Here is a 22,032-nt window from a genome sequence, read left to right as displayed (position 1 = left end):
AGACAAATTTTCTTTTCTTTTCATTTCTGTTTGGATGCATTCAGTTGTGATTACAGTATTGTTTCAGTTGTGCTGGTGTGCTTTTAAATAAAGCATTTTGTAATGCATTACTGATAACTTCTGCGATTCCTAATTGAATGAAACTTGTAATTTATGTTCAATGTATTATTTTCTTCAGCCGTCCATACACAAATAAGGTTATTACACTGTGGTATCGACCACCTGAACTGCTGTTAGGAGAGGAGCGTTACTCACCTGCCATAGATGTGTGGAGTTGTGGGTAAGAACTTTTTTTTTTTTTTTTTTTTAACTTTGCTTGTCCCAATGATTGCATTGTATGTGCAGTTATTTAGCTTATTTCTCAACAGCTAGCATTTATCTTAGTTTTTGGTTATTCCCATTTTTGTGGAGTAGACTTTATAGGTGCTAGAGGAAGATAGATTTGGGAGAGACCAGCAATGTTCAAATGTAGCTTGTGTTGTTCTTTGTAATTATGATGGTGCATTGTTTCAGTTGTCAGAAAGTACATAGTAAGGTCATAAAATGTGGGCACATTCTACATTCATTTTCAAAAGTTTTGGTTAAGTACGTAGACCAAAGTTGCAGAATCATCTTTATTGTTCGTCATTGGTCATTGTTGCAGTGTTGATAACCTATAGGATATCCTGCCAAAGCTTGACACACTCCACCGTTGCCATACATCCATTGTATGACCCCAGCCACAAATGGATGGAGTGGTGGTAATAAAAAAGAAGACACAGCTTCATGTTTTTTGAAGGAGACACAGGAAATGGCTCCAGAAATCATGTTAGATGGCATTGAAGTAGTTATAAATGTGCCGAAGTGTTTTACAGAGAGTTCAAAAGGACTTGCTTAAATATAGTAAACAGAGTGAATGTTCTGAGGGAAAGGAAACTGCAGCACTGCGTAACATTGTATAGACTCTGAGTACATTGTAGGAGAAAAGGTTTATGTGAATGACCAAATTACTTAAGCATTACAGTCCTTTTTGGGTCATTTTGGGGTAGAACAAATGATGATTTTGCAATATAAGGAAATTTATATTCTGAAATATTCTTGTGGATTGATGTAATGTGACGTCATTTGCATTGTAAATCAAGCCCCCTTGGAAGAGAAAGATGTTCAGCTTTGAAAAACATTTGTGGCAAGTTCTTATTACTACAGAGCATCACTCCTCTAAAATCATATAATTGCAGCTATCCATTTATGTAAATATGAAGTACTTACTTTAATGGTGGGAAACATCCTATCCTGCTGATGGTTTGTTTTTAAAATAAAGAAAACACATCTTTCCATATAATATTGGAGGCATTTCTGGAGTCTGGCTTGCCACACTGTATCCATTTGCACAACCTTTCACCATTATTACAACAGTTTAGAAAGTTAGTGTGTGTATCAAATCTGATGTAAGCCTCTATTTATTTATTTAGCCATTTCATATTACCACAGTGATATACTCATGTTCACCACAAAAGCATCTACTGGTATATGGAGTTATGCATGCACACTGCATAATTAAAACATTCTTGGTTACTTACATAGGTGATTGTATGCAATAAACAAAATCATTTCCAGTTTGTACTGCCGTTATCTAAAAAAAATAAGCTGTCATTTGAAGTAAGGTCAGAGGCATTAGTTTTGCCGGAATCAGCAGATGAGCATTATTTTAAAACTTTCTAAATGGGTACAGGGGCAAAGACTGACATGACCTACAAAGAGAATGGTTGCAAGCCTCCAAAGCCTCTACAAAGAGGCTTATCTATAATACAGATAATTTCAAGGCAAATTGAAAACTGTCCAAAAAAAAGGGGGTAAAGCTAGACAGGATAGAAGCACCTTTAAGTGAAATTCTTAAGCTGCATGCCATTGCCGCTTACTAAGCAGCAGAGTTTCCAGAAATTTTAAAATTAGCACCAGTATTTTTGCATATTACATTGTGTAGGGTGGCCATGGTGGTGCAGCGGTTAGCGTTGCCACCTCACAGCAAGAGGTTCACTGGTTCGATTCTCGGCTGGGGTGCCTTCTGTGCGGAGTCTGCATGTCCTCCCTGTGGTCGCTTAGGTTTCCTCCGGGTGCTCCGGTTTCCTCCCACATCACAAAGACATGTAGTAGGTGGATTTGACACTCTAAATTGGCCCTAGGTTGTGAGTGTGTGTGCGCCTTCTGTGGAAGGTTGGGCGCCTGGCTGGCAACTCGACACTGTAAAACTCCACTGCCAGTCATGAGCGGACAGATGATCCGCTGTAGCGACCCCTAACCAAGAAAAGCCGAAAGAAGAAGAAGATTTTGCATATTACATTGTGCATGCCAAAATCCTTAAGTACAGCTGTAATGGATATTGTGGTCTTGGACTGAAACTACAAATTTTTACTGTTCCATGCTTTGCTTGTTCTTGCTTTGCAGGTGTATTCTTGGAGAACTTTTTACTAGGAGACCTATTTTTCAAGCCAACCAAGAACTGCTTCAGTTAGAGTTAATCAGGTAAGCTGTTGTGGACCTCTGAATGAATTGAGCAAGTTTGATAACAGATATTCTTTTGGTACATTATTTAATGACTTAATTTTATTAACATAGATGTAATTTTTTTTTATTAGCCGATTGTGTGGTAGTCCTTGTCCAGCAGTCTGGCCTGATGTAATCAAGTTGCCATACTTCAACACTATGAAACCAAAGAAGCAGTATCGTCGGCGACTGCGAGAGGAGTTTGCAACGTAAGTATTATAGTGATTTGGGTTCATATTCAGGGGTCTTTGTTACCTAAAAGTATTTTGATAATGCTGTACAATTAGCATTGTGTGCTCTGTTGGTAAGTCAGTGAGATGCAAGTGATTTTATAGTCAGTTGAGCAAAGGCCCGTGTCATTAAAAAGAAAAAATAAACAGGTCTTTTATCCCATTAGCCTTATTATTTTAAGTCTGGTTCCTCATTTAAAAAAATGGTAGAATGCTGGGTAGGTTGTTGTATGTGAAGCCTATGGTTTCTGAATGTATATGATGGCAGTTCATGAAAAATGACATATTTGGAGCCATAGGTCCCGTGGTTTCTGTGATATGCTGTGAAATTTTCAAGAATGTCCTTCAAAGATTTGAAATTTATCTGATGAAACGTAAGATGTGATAAGACTGCTTCATCTTCCTCTGTCCAAAGGATTTGAAGCCAGCAAGATTCTGTCAGCTTGGCACCTTAAACTTTCCCAGGCTACAAAATGTTCCCCGTTACCCATGTTTTGTGCATAGAAGGACCCTTCTCCAGATTGCTAAAGGCCCACACTAAGGGGCAAGCCAACAAGAATGTAGTGCATAAAGGAACCAAATTCTTTGCATAAATTGTTCCGTTTGTTAGGGCTTGTCTTTATTCTGCCAAGTGTATCATAAGGGATGTGTTGTAATGAAAATATTGCCCAAGTCAGGTTGAAGTGGAGAACAATGGGGATCTTGAAATGTTTTACTGAGGTATGGAGGGGACATGTCTGATCTCCTAATGTTTATCATTGTAGTGATGGGGAGGATTATTGTCTGGGGTGACGTCACTGCTTATTGTAGGGCAGAAAGAAAACTTTAGTAAGAGATCAGATCCACATTAGACAAGTTATATTATTAGTATGGAGCCCTACCTGCATGATAAAAGAGAAAGTAGTATCATGTAAGGTATGATGTAATAGGATGGAAATGCAGGCTAAATATAATATAACACTATATTGCTTTGATCCTCCATTAAATTACAGTTCCAAGTCTCTAAATCCAACAAAACTGGTGACTCTTTTCTCTAACTACATCTCCAGAATTTGGAGTACTATCCCCCAGCCAAAATAACTCTTGCCAGTCCAGCTCACTTCAGAAAAAAAACTAAAGGTCTTCCTTAATAACTGGCTCTGCTCATGTACCTCTCCTGGCTAATTCCCTTCCAGTCTCTATTAGCTTCCATCTACTCTTCTACCACTCTGTGAACACATTATATATCTTAACTTATTGCTTTATCTGCTATCCCCTCATCTCTTCTCCTCTGTTACAATTTGTCCTCCTGCTGCTTCTCACATACTTAACATTTCTTCCTTATGCCTCTTCCCTTCTCTCTTCTCACTCATCTCCTTTCTATTCTAATCTCTTCTTTAGTTATTACTTCTCTTAAACTGTGCTTTCTGTAGCTATATGCTGTTAATTTTTACTGCTGTACATTTTTAAATTGTGTAACTATGTACTACTAATATTTATGACTTGTATCTTTATTATTGTAACTGGAGCATTTCTCCCCGGGCCTTCACTGAAAACGGGCTTTCATCCAGTTGGACTATCACGGTAAACAAATGTTAAGTAAATAAAAAATAAATATACTGCTGAGCACCCTTGAGAGTTAATCTCTTATGAGACAGTTAAAAAAAAAAGATTTGTGAATCTCCATTAGTGGAATGATTATCAGTACAGAGTTACGGTTGTTGCTTCACATCTTTGTAGTATTGCTGCAATTCCCTTTTAATCCGTAACTTTGAGCTGGATGGTAAAGGCTTTTGTTAGGTAAAAGATATAAAGAATCTACTGGTCAAGATGTAGGAAGATGACTGTGTGTGCAGAATCTGAAATGTGCTTCCCCATCTATTGTACCATTTGAGGACATGTGGTGGGGCAGTCAGACTTTGGACCCTGTTGGTAGAACTGGCATAATGGAGGCCTTTAGAGGAGATTTTATCTGCTGCATTGAGGAAACTTTACCTGGTAGGAGTTTCTTGATATTCAGCGTTGCTCAGTCGTTTACCACCAGACTAAAAAGGTTTTTGAAACAAATAATCTGTTGGGGGTGGGAGTGGTGGGTGGCTGTGGGTTATATTGAGCTTCTGTTATGAATCTGCACTACCTTCACAAGTATGCAGGTGGCTTTTACTTTTGTAGATGTATTGTGATGCAGAGTAATGAAACAACACATGGTGCTTGAGGGCACTTGAGTCAAAGCCTGAAGTTACCACTAGGTATATCCTTTCTATTAAGTGTTTTGCCATTATTGGCTGCAGCTGTAACACGGGTTGCTTGGTATAAAGATCATTGCTGCATTGCATTAATAAGGGAATGGAATAATAACCACACACATATGTCATTCTTTTGACCAGATATGGAGAGCAGTCCAGTGTTCCCAGGTACAGTGCAAGATTACTTATGCTCTCACCATCAGGTGAATTTTCTCCAAATAATCACTACTTTGTCCATTTTTTAGATGGAGATTGAGTTGTAATTAGTATGAAAGGTCGGATGTTTGAAAGCCTTTATTAAACATTATAAACTGGTAGTATTATCCCACTGTCAGTCTGCTTTTCTGTGGTAGGAGAATTATCCTAAAGTGCTAGATTTCTCTTAGAAAATAGGAAAGGATATTTTGGAGATTTCTGAACATCAATGAACTAGCAGAAAAAAAGGAAGAATCCCAAGAAGGTTTTCATTGTACAGTCTTTGGGAATAGTTCCCAAGACTGTTGATAGACCCAACTCTGCTGAGATCTGGTGTGCTTTGTACCTTTGAAGGTATTGATCTGATGATGTTAATCTTCATTCCATTCATCACTGATTGGTTCGGTTCCGAGCTCTCAGAACCAAGTTGGCCTTATACCAAAGCTCGCGCCAGCCAAAGACTCTCGAGCTAAGATTTTACCCACAACCCCTTTCTCCCTGTTTCCTCAGATCTCGTTTGCCACGTTGCCGTAACGCTGGGTTCAAGCCAGCTCTCAGCTAAGTCTTTGATATTGTTGGAATATTCTGTTAATTTGATATTTCTGATAACTCAAAATTGTTTAGTGTGTTCTTAGCTTAGAGTGTTATTTCTTGTAGTTGTTTCACTCCCCAAACCTCCAAAGCAAATCCCAGACGTTCCACCCAGTCTAAGGGACGAAGCAGCTCTTCAAATAGAACAGCTGTTCTTAAAGAGAGTCATCCAAACAGTCCCACCAGACCAGATAGGATCCAGATTTTACTCGAGGATGTTCTTCATGTTTCACTGTTGCAGTCATCACACTTGGGTTATCCTGCCAGGGGTAGGCCTCAGTCATTCCAAAGAGGCTTAGTATTTCTGCATCGGTTGCTGTCGCTTCAATGCTAACGTCAGGTCGTCAGAGGTATAAAAATAGCAGCCAACGCCATTACATCAGTATGTCTTGCTGAGGAGCCCGAAGCAGAACAGTTTGCACAATTGCCAGTTGGCCACTACCTGAGTTTTTGTTTCTGAAACTGAATCATCTTGAAGTCTTCTAAAGCTAAGTACCCCATTGGGGATCCTTTTTCTTACTCTAATTGATGTCAGAAAAAGTTAACAATTGTCTCGCCTGTGGAAAGCAAATACCACACCGAGATTTCCATTCTTACTGCGTCACCTGTTTAGGCCCAGACCACGACGTACCTCGCTGCCTGTTTTGTGCTTTGTTCAGCTCCCGAACTATTTGTCGTTGGGCCCTTATTGTAGCTAAATACTTACGTTTTTGATCTCCGTATTCCAAAATGGCTTTGGTAAGCCATCCGACTACCGATCTTCCAAAAAAAGGTAAGGATAAAAACAGAGACAGAAAGCACAGGTCCAAAACTGCCGACGACGCTTCCATTAAGCTAGTTGCCAGTTCGCTGGTACTGAGTGAGATGCTTTCGCAGCCCCTGATGCCTACTTCGATGGATTCACAGGCTACTACCGAGACCCGTTTGGAGTCCGGTATGCCGCGAGACTCTTCTTTGACTAAAGAACCTGCAGATGTCTCTACCTTGGATGGGTCCAGAGCCGCTGTGCAGGCACCGGCTTCTGAGGAAGCTTTTTGCACTACCGATATTCAATACAAACCGACCACTTTTTTCATGTCTTCAGTTCTTTCTAAAACTACCGAGTTTCTAAGGCCAAGAGTAAGAGCTACGCCTAAAAAAACGACGACCCAATCTCAAGCGCCTGCTTCTTGCCACAATCTCAGATGCTTAAAATGGCTGAAGACCTAATCATGCTGATTAGGGGAAGTCAGCCTTCCCCTGCTAAAAGAAAGAGACTTGTCCCCAGCAGCTTTATCTGACCTGGAGTCCGACGACTCTGAGGTTTATGATTATGAAGACATGCCCTTATCTTCCTACGAGGATTCAGATGCAGAGGAATCCATTCCTTCTGCCTCCCCTCCAGAGGATTTTTCTTTTGGTGAAACCCTACATACTTTGACGGAGCATTTCCATTGGGAATGCCAGGATTATCCTCAGTCCAAAAAGAGACTCGGGGAATTTTTGATCTACCACAGCACAGATTCTTAGCTGTCCCTCCTGTTCTGGATGTTGTGGATGATGTCTATGGAATCCAGTCTAACTCATGATACTTTACCCTCTTCTCCAAGGAAACCTGACTGGTACTGCAGAGTCCCTGACTCACAAGTTTCTCTTCAAAAATCCTACTGCTGACCTAGAGGTCATCTCCCAAGGACCTAAAGGAATAAAAGCAACTACAGGTAAGAATCCCACCCCCCTCGGACAGGGATTCCCGAGCTTTAGACAGATGGGGTAAAAAAGAATACACCTCTGCAGCTCTTGCCATGAGAGCATTAAATTGTCCGTTCCACATACTGAAATACCAGCAACATACTATGGAACTTATTAAGCAAAAATGATCTACCTTTCCTGACTGTGCAGAAAATAAAGAATTACAGAAGCTTATGCATTCTGTAAGCAAAGTCAGTAAGCATACCCTACAATATGGGTTTGACGCCCTGCAAGCATCTTGCAGGGCAGCAGTCACAGGTTCTGTACTTAGAAGGTATGCCTGGCTTAAGGAGCAGACCTTGCCAGACCATGTCATATCAAAATTATTGGATGCTCCTTTGAACAAGGACAATCTGTTTGGCACCAAAGCAGAAGAGGTTTTAAAAAAGATGGAAGAAAAGGTTAAGTCTATGCAGACAGTCAAAGGTTTTTTGCAAGTGCAGCCTCCAAGATTTAGTAGGCATTGCCCCTCAAAACATTGGTCCTTTCCAGTACCCTCAAGGACGTCTCAAACTAGACCCAGGGGAAACAGACCCCCCCCCCCAGATTACATTCTCAGGGTATGCAGAGATCTAAGCAATGGAGTACCTCCATTTCTAAAGCAGGGTGTGCTAAGCCACCCCTCACGGAAAGAATCCACAATGACTTCTGAAGTCCACCCCTCACTTGTGCCCCAATTGCTCGTGCCCCTAGTAGGAAAACTTGCCTACCATGCAAAAAACTGGACCTCCATCACCAATAATCGATGGGTCCTCAACATAGTATCCCAGGGGTACAAATTTTATTTCCACATGCTGCCAACCCTAAAAGGGTTCCCAGATCTTCCTCCAGACCAGTGGTCAGAGGCACAAAACCAAGTTCAGTCCCTGCTCTCCATAAGAGCAATTCAGCCTGTTCCTGCAGAACAGATAGGCCAAGGTTTTTATTCCAGACTTTTCCTGGTATCCAGAAAAGAGGGCACCTGGCGCCCAATCTTAGATCTATCCATTCTAAACACCTTCCTGATGGTACCAAAATTCAAAATGCTCACCCTACAGCAGCTTCTTCCTGTGCTGTCCAAAGATGTGTGGTTAGCCACCCTAGATCTAAAGGAGGCCTATCTGCACATCCCAGTAAGGGACTCCTGCAGGAAATATCTACGTTTCAGGGCAGGATCTATGCATTATCAGTTCTGTGCACTTCTCTTTGGCTTATCCACTACTCCCAGAGTTTTCACAAAATGCCTGGCTCCAGCCATTGCCTATTGCAGACAGAGAAATATTCAAATTACTCCTACTTGGATGATTGCCTGATTCAGGCAGGCAAACAGGAAAAGCTTTTGCAGCACCTAACATTTGTAAAGGACTTTCTAACCTCCCTGGGGTGTACACTATCAACGAAAAGAAATCCAAACTAGTCCCCAGTCAAAAAATTGTATTCCTGGGAGCAAGCTTGGACACAGCATCCCAGATGGCATTCCTTACTGCAAAAAAACAAGCCTATCTGCCAGACTCCTTTTCTCAAATGGCCACAAGAACCCAGCTTTCCGCAAGGAAAATCCTGCAGGCTCTAGGGCTCATGGCCTCCTGCATTCTACTAATTCCATATGCCAGACTGCATATGAGGAAACTTCAGTGGTGCTTAAAAAGTCTTTGGTGCCAACATTCTTAGGACCTAGAAACAATCATACCTATGATAACTTGTCTAAGGAAAGAGTTCCTTTGGTGGGCAGCAGCATGCAGCCACAACAAGGGGCTTCCCTTTACAAAACCCCACGCTGCCCAGACCCTAACCACAGATGCATCAGATTATGCCTGGGGTGCACATCTGGACGGCAGGTGCATTCAGGGCCACTGGAGCCCAAATCAAATTCATCTGCACACCAAAAAGAGATGCTAGCTGTTCAGCATGCTCTGACAGCTTTCAGATCCCTACTCTCACCAGGCCCTTACTAATCAAAACCGACAACACAGCAGTGATGTGGTACATAAACAAGCAGGAGGGGAACCCGCTCTTACTCACTGTACAGGCTAGCCATGACCCTGTGGAACACTGCCTCAGCTGTGCATATTCACCTGCAAGCTCAATTCCTGCCAGGCAACCAAAACTCTGTATCAGACAACTTAAGCAGAAATCTCCTAGACCCACACGAGTGGCAATTAAACCACAACACCTTCAGCCTTGTGACCCAGAAATGGGGAACTCCAAAGGTGGACCTATTTGCCTCCCCCTACAACCACCAGCTCAGCAAATTCTGCACCAGGGTACCTCACAGCAAGGCCTGGAAAGTGGATGCCCTACCCTTCCAGTGGGCAAATCTCTCAATCTATGCATTTCCCCCTCTACCTCTTCTTACAAGAGTATTACTGAAGATAAGGGTGGAAAGACCAAGGGCAATCCTGATTGCCCCTGACTGGCCACGCCAACACTGGTACCCACTACTGCACAGTCTGTTACCATTGCCTCCATTGCACCTACCCCAAATCCCTACTCGGCGGGAGGTACAGTTCTTGCATCCACAGTTGCAGACCCTGAACCTTGCAGCCTGGCTTATCCCTTGACTTCTCCTCCAGTGGCCAGCCTAAGCTAGCAGGTACTGGATGTCATTCGTGAAGCCAGATGACCCAGTACGAGGAAATCCTATGCTGACAAGTGGAAAAGTTATTGTTCCTGGATTCACACTAAAGGAGCGGATACAGCACAGCCCTCCTTACCTCTCATCCTGGATTACCTAGCAGACCTACTCCACAGAGGCCTCTCCTTCTCCTCCATTAAGATCCATGCCTCTGCCATCTCTGCTCATTACAGCACTGAGCCATCTCTCTTCTCTCACCCTCTCATCAAGCAGTTCCTGAGAGGGGCTAACAACTTAAGGCCACCAAGAAGAGCCCCCACCCCTGCTTGGGACCTTAATTTTGTGTTGGAAACACTCACACTACCTCCCTTTTGAGCCTGCAGTGTTAGCAGAGTTAAAATTCCTCTCTTGGAAAACAGCCTTGCTTCTGGCCATCACTTCAGCTAGAAAAGTGTCTGAGCTACAAGCACTTATGGCTGTGGAACCCTTCATTAGTTTTCATGCTGACAGGGTCTCCCTCAGGACTAACCCAACTTTCATACTTAAAGTGGTGTCCAGTGTGGCTCTCAACCAATCAATCCATTTGCTCACCTTTTTCCCTAATCCTCCAAATAAGGGGGAAAGGATTCTGCACTCTTTAGATGTGCACAGACAACTCAGATTCTACCTTGATAGGACTAAGCCCTTTAGGAAATCTGACCAGTTACTAGTCAGCTTTTCACCAGGGGCGCAGAGGGCAAGGCCATATCAAAACAAGCCATCTCCAAATGGATAGCACACTGTATCCATTTCTTTTACAAACACCATGGGAAACCACCCCCTCAGGGAGTCAGAACGCGTTCCACTAGGGCAACTTCAACTTCTGCAGACTTTCTCAGAGGAGTCCCTACAAGGGGCATTCTGGAAGCTGCTACTTGGAGTTCTGTTCTTACCTTCAGCAAACATTACCACCTGCCTATCTTTTCCAAAGCCAGGGTGGGCTTTGCAGTAGCAGTCCTGCAGGGCATACTAGCCAGCCCCAACTCTTCTTGACTGCCTCCACCCATTTTTCAGCTTTGGAAATCAACCCAAGTGTGATAATTGCAACAGTGAAACATGAAGAACATAGTACAGTTGTGTACCACTTGCAATAAATGTAGATGTTCGAGTGTATTCACTGTTGCATTCCTGGTTTCCCACCCTCCAGTCCCCTTGTAGCTCACTCGCTCTCTCTTTCTCTTCCTCACTCCTTGCAGGGCTATTGGTATTTACTTTTTACTGGTGGTGTTTTTCCACCATAACTTAGCTCCCTATTTGGGGGTTCCTGACATTTGGGGCAAGAAAAACTGATGTAATGGCATCAGCTGCCTATTTTTATACATCTGACGACCTGACGTCAGTACTGGAGCAACAGCAACCAACACAGAGATACTAAGCCTTTGGTATTCTGGCCAACTGAGGGTTACCCCTGGCAGGATAACCCAAGTGTGATGACTGCAACAGTGAATACACTTGAACATCTACTTTCAAGTGTACACAACTGTACTTTCTTTTTGTAGCCATAAAAGACAGGGGACTGGCTGCCAATTTTGGACCTTAGCTCTTTAAATAAGTTAGTCAGTCAGACAACATTCCAGATGGTTACGGTTCAGTCCATTCTCCCTTTTCTGGAGGAAGGCGATTGGATGTGCTCGATAGACCTTCGAGATGCATATTACCACATCAAAATGGACAAACACTCCAGAAGGTTTATTTGCCTCCAGCTGGGAGTGAATCACTACCAATTCCGTGGCATGCCCTTCGGACTGTCCACAGCCCCCAGAGTGTTCACCAAATGCATGGCAGCAGTAACAGCTCACTTGAGACTGCAAGGATTCGTGTTGTTTCCATATCTGGACGATTGGCTCCTTACCGCTCCCGCCAAGCATTTTACTGGTAACAGCCTTGGATTACACCCTCTCTCTGGAGCATCGCCTGGGAATAGCCCTAAACTGGGAAAAGTCCAATGTAGCTCCAACCCAGACCCTGGAGTTTATGGGGTAACGTTCAGTACCTGTTATTGCTTGATCTCTGTCCCGGATCACAGGCTTCAGAGAATAAGGATACAGCTCCGGCTGATACTCTGTCATGACTTGGTCCTGGCCTGACAAGTCCTTCAGTTGCTAGGATCAATGGCAGCATCTATAGCTGTAGTACCTAGCAAGATTTTACATGAGAGACTTACAGTGGCTTCTGTTAACCCATGGATATCCAAATCATCAACCATTGTCTTCCAAGACCAGTATTACGAATCGGTGCAAACTGGATCTTTCTTGGTGGATGAAGCCAGACTCAGCACTTTGGAGCCGACCTTTCCATCCCCCTCAGCCCAACACCATTGTGACCATGGATGCTTCTGTGATAGGGTGAGGGGGGGGCCATTATCAGGGAGTGACTGTCCAAGGTACATGGTCCGATGTAGAGGCCAGTCTGCATATAAATGTTCTAGAACTGAGGGCAGTGCTCTTAGCATTGCGGGCATTTCAGACTGCCCTTCCTTCCAGAACTCTTGCTATCCAATCGGACAACATGTCAGTAGTTTGGTACATCAACAAACAAGGAGGAACCAAGTCCTATCCCCTATGACGAGAGGCCATGAGAGTTTGGCAATGGGCGATAGCTTCCAACTGCTCTCTGATAGCAACGCGTATCCCAGGGATTTCCAATGTGATCCGCAGACAAATTGAGCTGGTGCATTCTCCTACCTCACGAGTGGTCCCTCAAGACCAAGTTAGCAGCTAAGATTTTCAGCTATTGGGGCCAACCTTGCTGCGACCTATTCGCCTCCCCGTCCAACCACAAGTGCAGCAAATATTTTGTCCCAATTCCCCCGCAGGGGAGTCCTCGAGGATACACTTGCTCACGATTGGCCCACGGGACTTTTTTATGCTTATCCTCCCATTTCTCTGATTCCTCTAGATGTTCTTCGTGTTTCACTGTTGCAGTCATTGCATTTGGGTAATTTGTTGGCAGGTTGCCCTCAGTCGGCCTGATTAACAAAGTCTTGGGTCCTGTGTCAGTTGCTGTCCTTTCTTCCATGACGTCAGGGGGATAAAACATGCAACCGACGCCATTACATCAGTCTTTCTTGCCGTCCGGTGCCCGAAGCCGAAGCAGTTCGCAAGTGCCGGTTGGCCGACTCCTGAAATTTTCGTTTTCGAGTTTCAGATCCGAAGTCTTCAACTAAAAAGCTAAGTACCCTGTTGGGGAAACCTTTTCTTGCTCCTTACCGATGTCCGTAAAAGTTAATAATTGCATTACTTTTGGGAAGCAAATACCTCATAAGGATTTTCATTTGTACTGTATTCCTTGCCTAGGCCCTGATCATAACGTACCTTGCTGTCGGTTTTGTGCTTTATGTAATCAACGCACTATCAAACGTCGGTACATTTTTGCTGCTAAATATTTTGGCTCACGCTTTAATTATCCAGAAATGTCGTCTGTTAGCCATCCGACTACCAGAATACCTAAAAAAACACAAAAAAAAAGTCAGAGACAGGCCGTTGAGATCCAAAACTGCCGACGACGCTTCTTCTAAGCTAGTCGCCAGTTCTCAGTGAGGTGCTTTCGCAGCCCCTGATACCCGCTACTTCTGATTCGCAGGCCTCTACTGAGACCCATTTGGAGCCCGGTATGCCGCGAGATGCTTCAGTTATGGAACCCGCGGATGTCTCTACCTTGGATGGGTCTGGAGCCGCTGTGCAGGCACTGGCTTCTGAGGGTGTTTTTAGGCCTACAGATTGAAACCAATGCCTGAGCCACATGTGCAGGCCTCTATGCCTAAAAAACAAATTATCAAAATGGCTGAAGATTTAATTACTCTGATCAGGGGTAGCCAACCCCCCAGCCCCCTACTAAGAGGCCTAGGCAAGACATTGATTATGATTCTTCTGAACAGGATTCTATTTCTTCTGACCCTTGTAATGAACAGGAATTGTCTATACTTACTTATGAGGACTCTGATGCAGAAGATTCCATTCCTTTTGCTTCTCCCCGAGGATTTTTCTTTTGGGGAAACTTTACATACGTTAAGGGAACATTTCCTTTAGGAAAGTCAGGATTTCTCTGAATCTAAAAAGAGACTTTGGGATTTTCTTCTTCTTCCTTAGCATAGGCCTTTGGCTATACCTCCTGTTCTAGACATTGTTGATGATGTTTTTCAGAATCTAGTATGGCTCCTGATTCTCTGCCTCCGGCTCCTTGTAAGCCAGACAGATACTACAGGGTTCCTGACTCCCACAAATTCCTTTTCAAAAATCCTGTTGCAGATCCTGAAACCATTTCTCAGGGTCCCAAGGGCATTAAGGCTTCTACAGCTAAAAATTCTACCCTTTCTGATAGAGATTCCAGGGCGCTGGATAGATGGGGTAAGGAGGTTTACACTTCTGCAACCTTGGCAATCAGGGCTTTAAACTGTCAATTTCACATGCTTAAATATCAACAGCATATCATGGGACTGCTTAAACAGAAAATTATGTTAATCTCTGACTGTGGAAAACAAGGATTTACAGGATTTATTGCATTCAGCTGAACAAGTTGGAAAACATACTTTGCAATGTGGTTTTGATTCTTTGGAGGCCTCTTGCAGGGCTGCTGTAACTGGGTCTGTGCTAAGAAGGCATGCTTGGCTCAAAGAGCAAATCTGCCTGATCATGTTAAAGCAAAATTGTTGGATGCTCCTTTACAACAGGGCCGTCTCTTTGGTAATAAGGCTGAAGACGTTTTTAAAAAATATGGAAGATGAAGCTAAACCTATGCAAACTGTGAAAGATTTCTTACAAGTGCAACCTCCAAGATTTAGTAGGCACTGGCCTCTAAGAACTGGTCCTTTCCAGTTCCTTTGAGAGCCACTCAAGTCAAACCCAGACATTCCAAAGGTTTCAGTCACAACAAGGGACTTTCAGAAGAAAACAATGGGGTGCCTCCTCTTCCAATTCTGGAAACAAGAAGACACTTCCCTATGGTAAGCAGTCTCAATGACTTCCCTTTACACTTACCAAGCACTTACCTTTTAGCCGCCCCTTTGGTGGGAAAACTGGCAAAAAAATGGCAACTTATAACCCAGGACAAATGGGTTTTAAATATAGTGTCCCAGGGATACAGATTTCATTTCCACACGTTGCCAACTCAAAACGGGTGGCCAGACCTGCCCCCAAATCAGTGGGCAGAGGCTCAAAAACAAGTACTTTCCCTCTTAAACATGGGGGCTATTCAACCAGTACCAGAAGAGGGAAAGGGTCAAGGTTTCTATTCCAGGCTCTTTCTGGTACCCAGAAAAGACAAATCATGGCGTCCAATTCTGGACCTGTCTACTCTAAACACCTTTATGGACATTCCAAAATTCAAGATGCTGACTCTTCACCAGTTACTTCCTATGCTAGGCAAAGATGCCTGGTTGGCATCTTTAGATTTAAAAGAAGCATACCTGCACATCCCAATCAGGGAATCTTGCAGAAGATACCTACGCTTCAAAGCAGGCTACTTGCATTATCAGTTCTGTGCACTGCCCTTTGGCTTATCTACTGCGCCCAGGGTATTTACAAAGTGCCTGGCTCCAGTTATTGCATTTTGCAGGCAAGTAAATATTCAAATATATCCATACCTGGACGATTGTCTAATTCAGGCAGAAAGCCAGGCCATACTTCTAAATCATCTGGCGTTTGTAAAAAGGGTCCTAACTTGTCTGGGGTACACCATAAGCGAAAACAAATCACAACAGGAACCCTCTCAACAGATTACATTCGTGGGTGCGAGCTTGAATGCAACTGCTCCAACGGCTTTCCTCACACCAGAGAAGCAAATTAATTTGGTAACTTACTTCAAACAAGTGGCCACAAAAACCCTGCTATATCTGCAAGACAAATACTGCAAGCCTTGGGGTTCATGGCCTCCTGCATTCTTCTAATTCCATATGCAAGACTGAATATGAGGAAACTACAGTGGTACTTAAAACGTCTATGGAGTCAACATTGTCACAGCCTGGAAACTGATTCCTTTCATACCTTGCCTACGCCTGGAATTCCTATGATGGGCAGAGGCCTGCCACCAAAACAAGGGACAGCCATTCACACTACCCCCTGCCACCCAAACCGTAACTACAGATGCATCAGACTATTCATGGTGGGGCTCACCTGGCAGGGAAGTGCATTCAGGGCAAATGGAACCCAAATCAAATGCACCTACATATCGATCAAAAAGAAATGTTAGCTGTACAGAATGCACTGACAGCCTTCAAGGACTACATTCTTCCAGGACAACTAATGGTAAAGACAGACAGCACCACGGTTATGTGGTACATAAACAACACATTCTTACCCCCTCTGCAGACTTGCCATGGCATTGTGGAACACAGCCTTGAGCTACCAGGTGCACCTACAAGCTCATTTCCTGCTAGGAAAATTTAATACACTGGCAGACGGACTAAGCAGAAATCTCATGGACCCACACGAGTGGAAACTGGAACCACGGATTTTCAACATGTTGACAAGAAAATGGGAGATCCCAGATATAGATCTATTTGCCTCTCCTCAGAACTACCCAGTTGGACAAGTTTTGCACAAGGACTCCCCACAAAAAAGCCTGGAAGGTGGATGCTCTGTCCTTCAGCTGGAAAAGCCTATCAGTCTACGCCATTCCCCGTCTGCCTCTGCTCTCCAAAGTTCTGCTAAATGTAAAACAGGACAAACCAAGAATTATCTCGATTGCTCCAGACTGGCCACACCAACACTGGTACCCACTTCTGCGCAGTATGTCAAAAATATCTCCATGGTACCTGCCTCAGACCCCTTCCTTGCTGTCTCAGCAGGAGTACCAAATTCTGCACCCTCAGCTTCCAACATTAAATCTAGCAGCCTGGCTAATCACTTAAATTCACCTTTATCATCCCTCAGCAAACCTGTGATGGATGTCATCTTGAAGGCGAGAAGGCCTAGTACTAGAAAATCTTATGCTGACAAATGGAAAATATTCTGTGCCTGGAACCAAACTTTAGGGATGAGCACAGCAGTGCCCAATTTACCTCAGATTTTGCAATACTTAATTGTGATGCTTTACAAGGGCCTGTCTTTTTCCTCTATCAAAATCCACACTTCAGCTATTTCAGCTCACTATAACACAGTACCACCCCTCTTCTCTCATCCTCTGCTCAAGCAGCATCTCAGAGGGGCAAATAACTTGAGACCACCCAGAAAAGCTCCTACCCCTGCCTGGGACCTTAACTTTGTTTTGCAGAAGCTCACTCTACCTCCTTTCGAGCCAGCTGCTACTGCAGACTTAAAATTTCTTTCTTGGAAAGCAGCCTTCCTTTTAGCAATTACTTCAGCTAGAAGGATATCTGAATTACAGGCCCTTATGGCAGTGGAGCCTTTCATCATCTTTCATGGGGACAGGGTATCTCTGAGGACCAATCCATCCTTCATGGCCAAGGTGGTTTTTAGTGTGGCTCTTAATCAGTCCATTCATTTGCCAACCTTCTTTCCCAGTCCACAGAACAAAGGGGAACGTATTCTGCACTCCTTGGATGTGCACAGACAACTTAGATTCTACTTGGACAGGACTAAATCTCGAAGAAAATCTAACCTATTGCTGGTAGCATTTGCTGCAGGGACAGGTGGGAAGGCTATTTCAAAACTATTTCTAAATGGATAAGCCATTGCATTCATTTCTGCTATAAGCACCATGGAAAACCTATCCCCCAGGGGATCAGATCTCACTCCACCAGGGCTACATCTACTTCTGCAGCCTTTTCAGAGGTATTCTTACCAGGGATATTCTAGAAGCTGCTACATGGAGTTCTGTACATACTTTCACCAAGCATTATCATTTACCAATTTTCTCTAAATCCAGAGCTGGTTTTGCCACTGTTGTCTTGCAGGGCCTTATAGCTGGCCCTAATGCTGTATAAACTTCTCATTCCAACCATAGCTTTGGGAATCCACCCAAATGAAATGACTGCAACAATGAAACACGAAGAACATAGTACAGTTGTGTACACTTAGTGTATTCACTGTTGCAGTCCTGGTTACCCTCCCTCCAGCCCCCTACTTTTCTGTAGCTATACCTCCACTTTCTTTTACTATGCTTAAAAGCTTTTTTGGTGTATTTGCTTTTGGTTGGAGGTATATTTTTGTGTTTTTTTTATTTATTGGCTCCCCATTAGGGGGGGCACCTGACATCTGGGGCAAGAAAAACTGATTTAATGGCGTCGGATGCATGTTTTATACCCCTGACCACCTGACGTCATGGAAGAAGGGACAGCAACCGACGCAGGACCCAAGACTTTATTAATAAGGCCGACTGAGGGCAACCTGCCAGCAGATTACCCAAATGTAATGACTGCAACAGTGAATACACTCGAACATCTACATTTATGGTAAGTGTACACAACTGTACTTTCCTATCATTCCTTGTATAAAGACAGAGTTCCTTTGGTGGGCAGAGGCCTGCCACCACAACAAGGGGATCCCCTTCACTCTACCCCTTGCCACCCAAACCCTAACAACAGACGCATCAGACTATGCATGGGGGGGCTCATATGACAGGGCAGTGCACTCAGGGCAAATGGAACCCGAGAGAGATGCACCTGCTTATCAACCAAAAAGAGATGTTAGCTGTACAGAATTCCCCGACAGCCTTCAAAGACCACATTCTTCCAGGACAATTATTGGTAAAGACAGACAACACCACAGTTATATGGTACATAAACAAGCAGGGGGGAACTCACTCGTACCCTCTTTGCAGACTAGCCGTGGCTCTGTGAAACACAGCCTTGAGCTACCAAGTGCACATACAAGCTCAGTTCCTGCCAGGCAAACTAAATTCACTGGCAGATGACCTAAGCAGAAATTTCATGGGTCCACACGAATGGAAACTGGAACCAAAAATACTCAACCTATTGAGGAACAAATGGGGGACTCCAGAGATAGACCGGTTTGCCTCCCCTCAGAACTACCAATTGGACAAATTTTGCACAAGGACTTCCCACAATTAAGCTTGGAAAGTGGATGCTCTGTCCTTTACTTGGGAAAGCCTCTCGGTTTATGCCTTTCCCCCTCTGCCTCTCCTCTCGAAGGTTCCACTAAAGATCAAACAAGACAAACCAAGGACAATACTGATTGCACCAGACTAGCCATGCCAGCACTGATACCCCCTCTTGCGCAGTATGACACTGCTGGAACCATGGCACCTACATCAGACACCTTCCCTGCTGTCCCAGCAGGTGGGCCAGATTCTGCACACTCAGCTTCAAACCTTGAACCTTGCAGTCTGGCTAATTCCTTGAGCTCTCCAATAGCATCCCTCAGTAAGCAGGTGCTAGATGTCATTCTGGAGGCAAAGAGGCCTAGTGCTAGAAAATCCTATGCTGAAAAGCGGAAAAGATACTGTTCATGGATGGAGCCAGACTCAGGGGATGGACACAACTGTGTCTAGCTTACCACATATTCTTCAGTATTTAACAGAAATGCTCCATAAGGGCCTATCCCTTCTCATCTATTAAAATTCATGCCTCTGTCATTTCAGCACACTATAATACTAAACCACCCCTTTTTTCTCACCCTCAGCTAAAGCAGTTCCTCAGAGGGGCCAGAAATTTAACCCCCCCCCCCCCAGACGAGACCCTACTCCAGCCTGTGACCTTAACTTTGTATTGGAAAAGCTCACTGTCCCTCCATTTGAACCAGCTGCAACTGCAAAGCTGAAATTCCTTTCTTGGAAAACAACTTTCCTTCTAGCCATCACTTCAGCAAGAAGAGTGTCTGAATTACATGCCCTCATGGCAGTGGATCCCTTCATTGTCTTCCATGCAGACAGGGTTTTCCTCAGGACCAATCCTTCCTTTATGGCCCAAGGTGGTGTCTAGTGTAGCCCTAAATCAGTACATTCATTTGCCTACCTTTTTCTCTTATCCACAAAACAAAGGAGAACGAATACTGCACTCTTTTGACGTGCACAGACAACTTAGATTTTATTTGGACAGGACTAAGCTTCTCAGAAAATCTGAACAGCTGCTAGTTGGTTTTGCTGCAGGGGCAGGGGGTAAGGCCATTTCAAAGCAAACTATTTCTAAATGGATAGCCCATTTCATTCTTTTCTGCTGTAAGCACCGTGGAAAACCTGTCCCACAGGGATAAGACCACATTCCACCAAGGCTGCATCTACCTCTGCAGCCTTTCTCAGAGGAGTTCCTACCAGGGACATCCTAGAAGCTGCTACCTGTAGCTCTGTACATACCTTCACCAAGTATTACCACATGCCTATTTTTTCTAAATCCAGAGTTGGTTTTGCCACTGCAGTCTTGCAGGGCTTAATAGCTGGCCCTAATGCTCTCTAACTTCCTCCTCCCTTCCTTAGCTTTTGGAATCAACCCAAATGTAATGACCACAACAGTGAAACACGAAGAACATAGTACAGTTGTGTACACTTACCATAAATGTAGATGTTCAAGTGTATTCACTGTTGCAGTCCTGGTTACCCTCCCTCCAGCCCCCTGACTTCTGTTGGCACTACCTTTCCTCCTTGTTTTAAGCTTTCTGGTGTATTTGCTTTTTGATGGAGGTGTAACAACATATAATTGCTTCCCAGTGTGGGGGCACCTGACATCGGGGGCAAGAAAAACTGATGTAATGGTGTTGGCTGCATGTTTTATACCCTTGATGACCTGACGTCATGGAAGAAGAGAGAGCATCCGACACAGGAATCCAAGACTCTGGTATTCAGGCTGGCTGAGGGCTACCTGCAGGCAGATAACCCAAATGTAATGACTGCAACAGTGAATACACTCAAACATCTACATTTGTGATAAGTGTACACAACTGTACTTTTTTACCGTTGTCCTTTTGCTTGCTCCCTTGTAGCACTTCTGAGTCTGTGTTTTTTTAATGCTTCTTTGTAAAACTCCATTTTATTAGAGCAAACCTTCTTGACCTACAGATATTCCCCCCATGGGTGAGGCTTGGAACCGTTAAACCCTATCAAACTACACCCATAAATCCCCGGAAAATGTTTCCACTGCCTTTAATTACTTTTTCACTGAAACTAATCAGTCCTTAGCTAACCAACTTACTCCCACTCACTCAAACCCTACCACTAACACACCCAATTCTCATCCCCCCTGTAACTTCCAACCTGTCTCTACTACTTTTTTCCGATCCCTTATCAAAAAACTAAAACCAACCACCATTTCTGCTGACCTCCTTTTTGCAGAGTACCTACAAAAATCTGCCGACGCCATAGCATTCCCATCTCTGTCCTAATCAGTAGAACACTAACTGATGGAACTATCCCCTCAGTCTGGAAAATATCCCATGTTATCCCACTTCACAAAGGTGGAAGTTAAACAGAACTGTCCAACTACAGACCCATTGCCATTCTGTCACCACTAGCCAAATTAATGGAGAAGAGCATTCATAAGCAGTTTATGGACCATCTCATTCAGAACGGTCTGCTTGCCAACTCTCAGCATGGCTTAAGGCCACATCACAGCACCACATTTGCCCTCCTTTCTTTTACAAATACCATATTCCAAAATAGGAACAACAACAGGCTACCTTCAGCCCTATTTCTAGACCTGTTGAAGGCCTTTGATATGGTCAACCACAAATTACTCATCCATTCCCTAGATAACCATGCTGTTCAGTGGTTCATATCCTAACTGAATGGCAGATAACAGGCTGTGTTATGGCAAGGCAAACTGTCCACCCTGCTACCTCTCACCCTTGGTGTGTCCCTCAAGGCTCTATTCTTGGTCCTCTTCTCTTTTCTGTCTTCATCAGCAGTCTTCATCCTGCCACCCCTGATGCAACCTGCATTCAATATGCAGACTATTCTACCCTGATCTGTACTGCCTCCTCCCCTTTTAGACCTGCAAACCTTAACACAAAACACATTTAACACAGTTGAAAATTGGCGCTCTAATCACTATCTCTTGTTAAATCCCAACAACGCTAAACTGCTCCGCTTTACCCCC

General features: G+C 43.9%; 1 protein-coding gene across 3 annotated transcripts in view; it reads left to right on the top strand.

Moving 5' to 3' along the window:
• Positions 1–22,032, top strand: part of CDK12 (cyclin dependent kinase 12) — a 719,108-nt gene that overhangs the window by 531,288 nt on the left and 165,788 nt on the right. For all 3 annotated transcript variants that reach the window (XM_044055049.1, XM_044055050.1, XM_044055051.1), the window contains 3 exons: positions 179–280; positions 2,425–2,502; positions 2,616–2,732. In XM_044055049.1, coding sequence (XP_043910984.1) covers positions 179–280; positions 2,425–2,502; positions 2,616–2,732 — 297 coding nt within the window. The remainder of the gene's footprint in view (positions 1–178; positions 281–2,424; positions 2,503–2,615; positions 2,733–22,032) is intronic.

The sequence above is a fragment of the Protopterus annectens genome, chromosome 13.part0, assembly GCF_019279795.1.
Source record: "Protopterus annectens isolate FY-2018-M chromosome 13.part0, PAN1.0, whole genome shotgun sequence".
NCBI classification, from domain to species: Eukaryota; Metazoa; Chordata; order Ceratodontiformes; family Protopteridae; genus Protopterus; species Protopterus annectens.
This window is presented reverse-complemented; position numbering and strand designations above follow the sequence as displayed.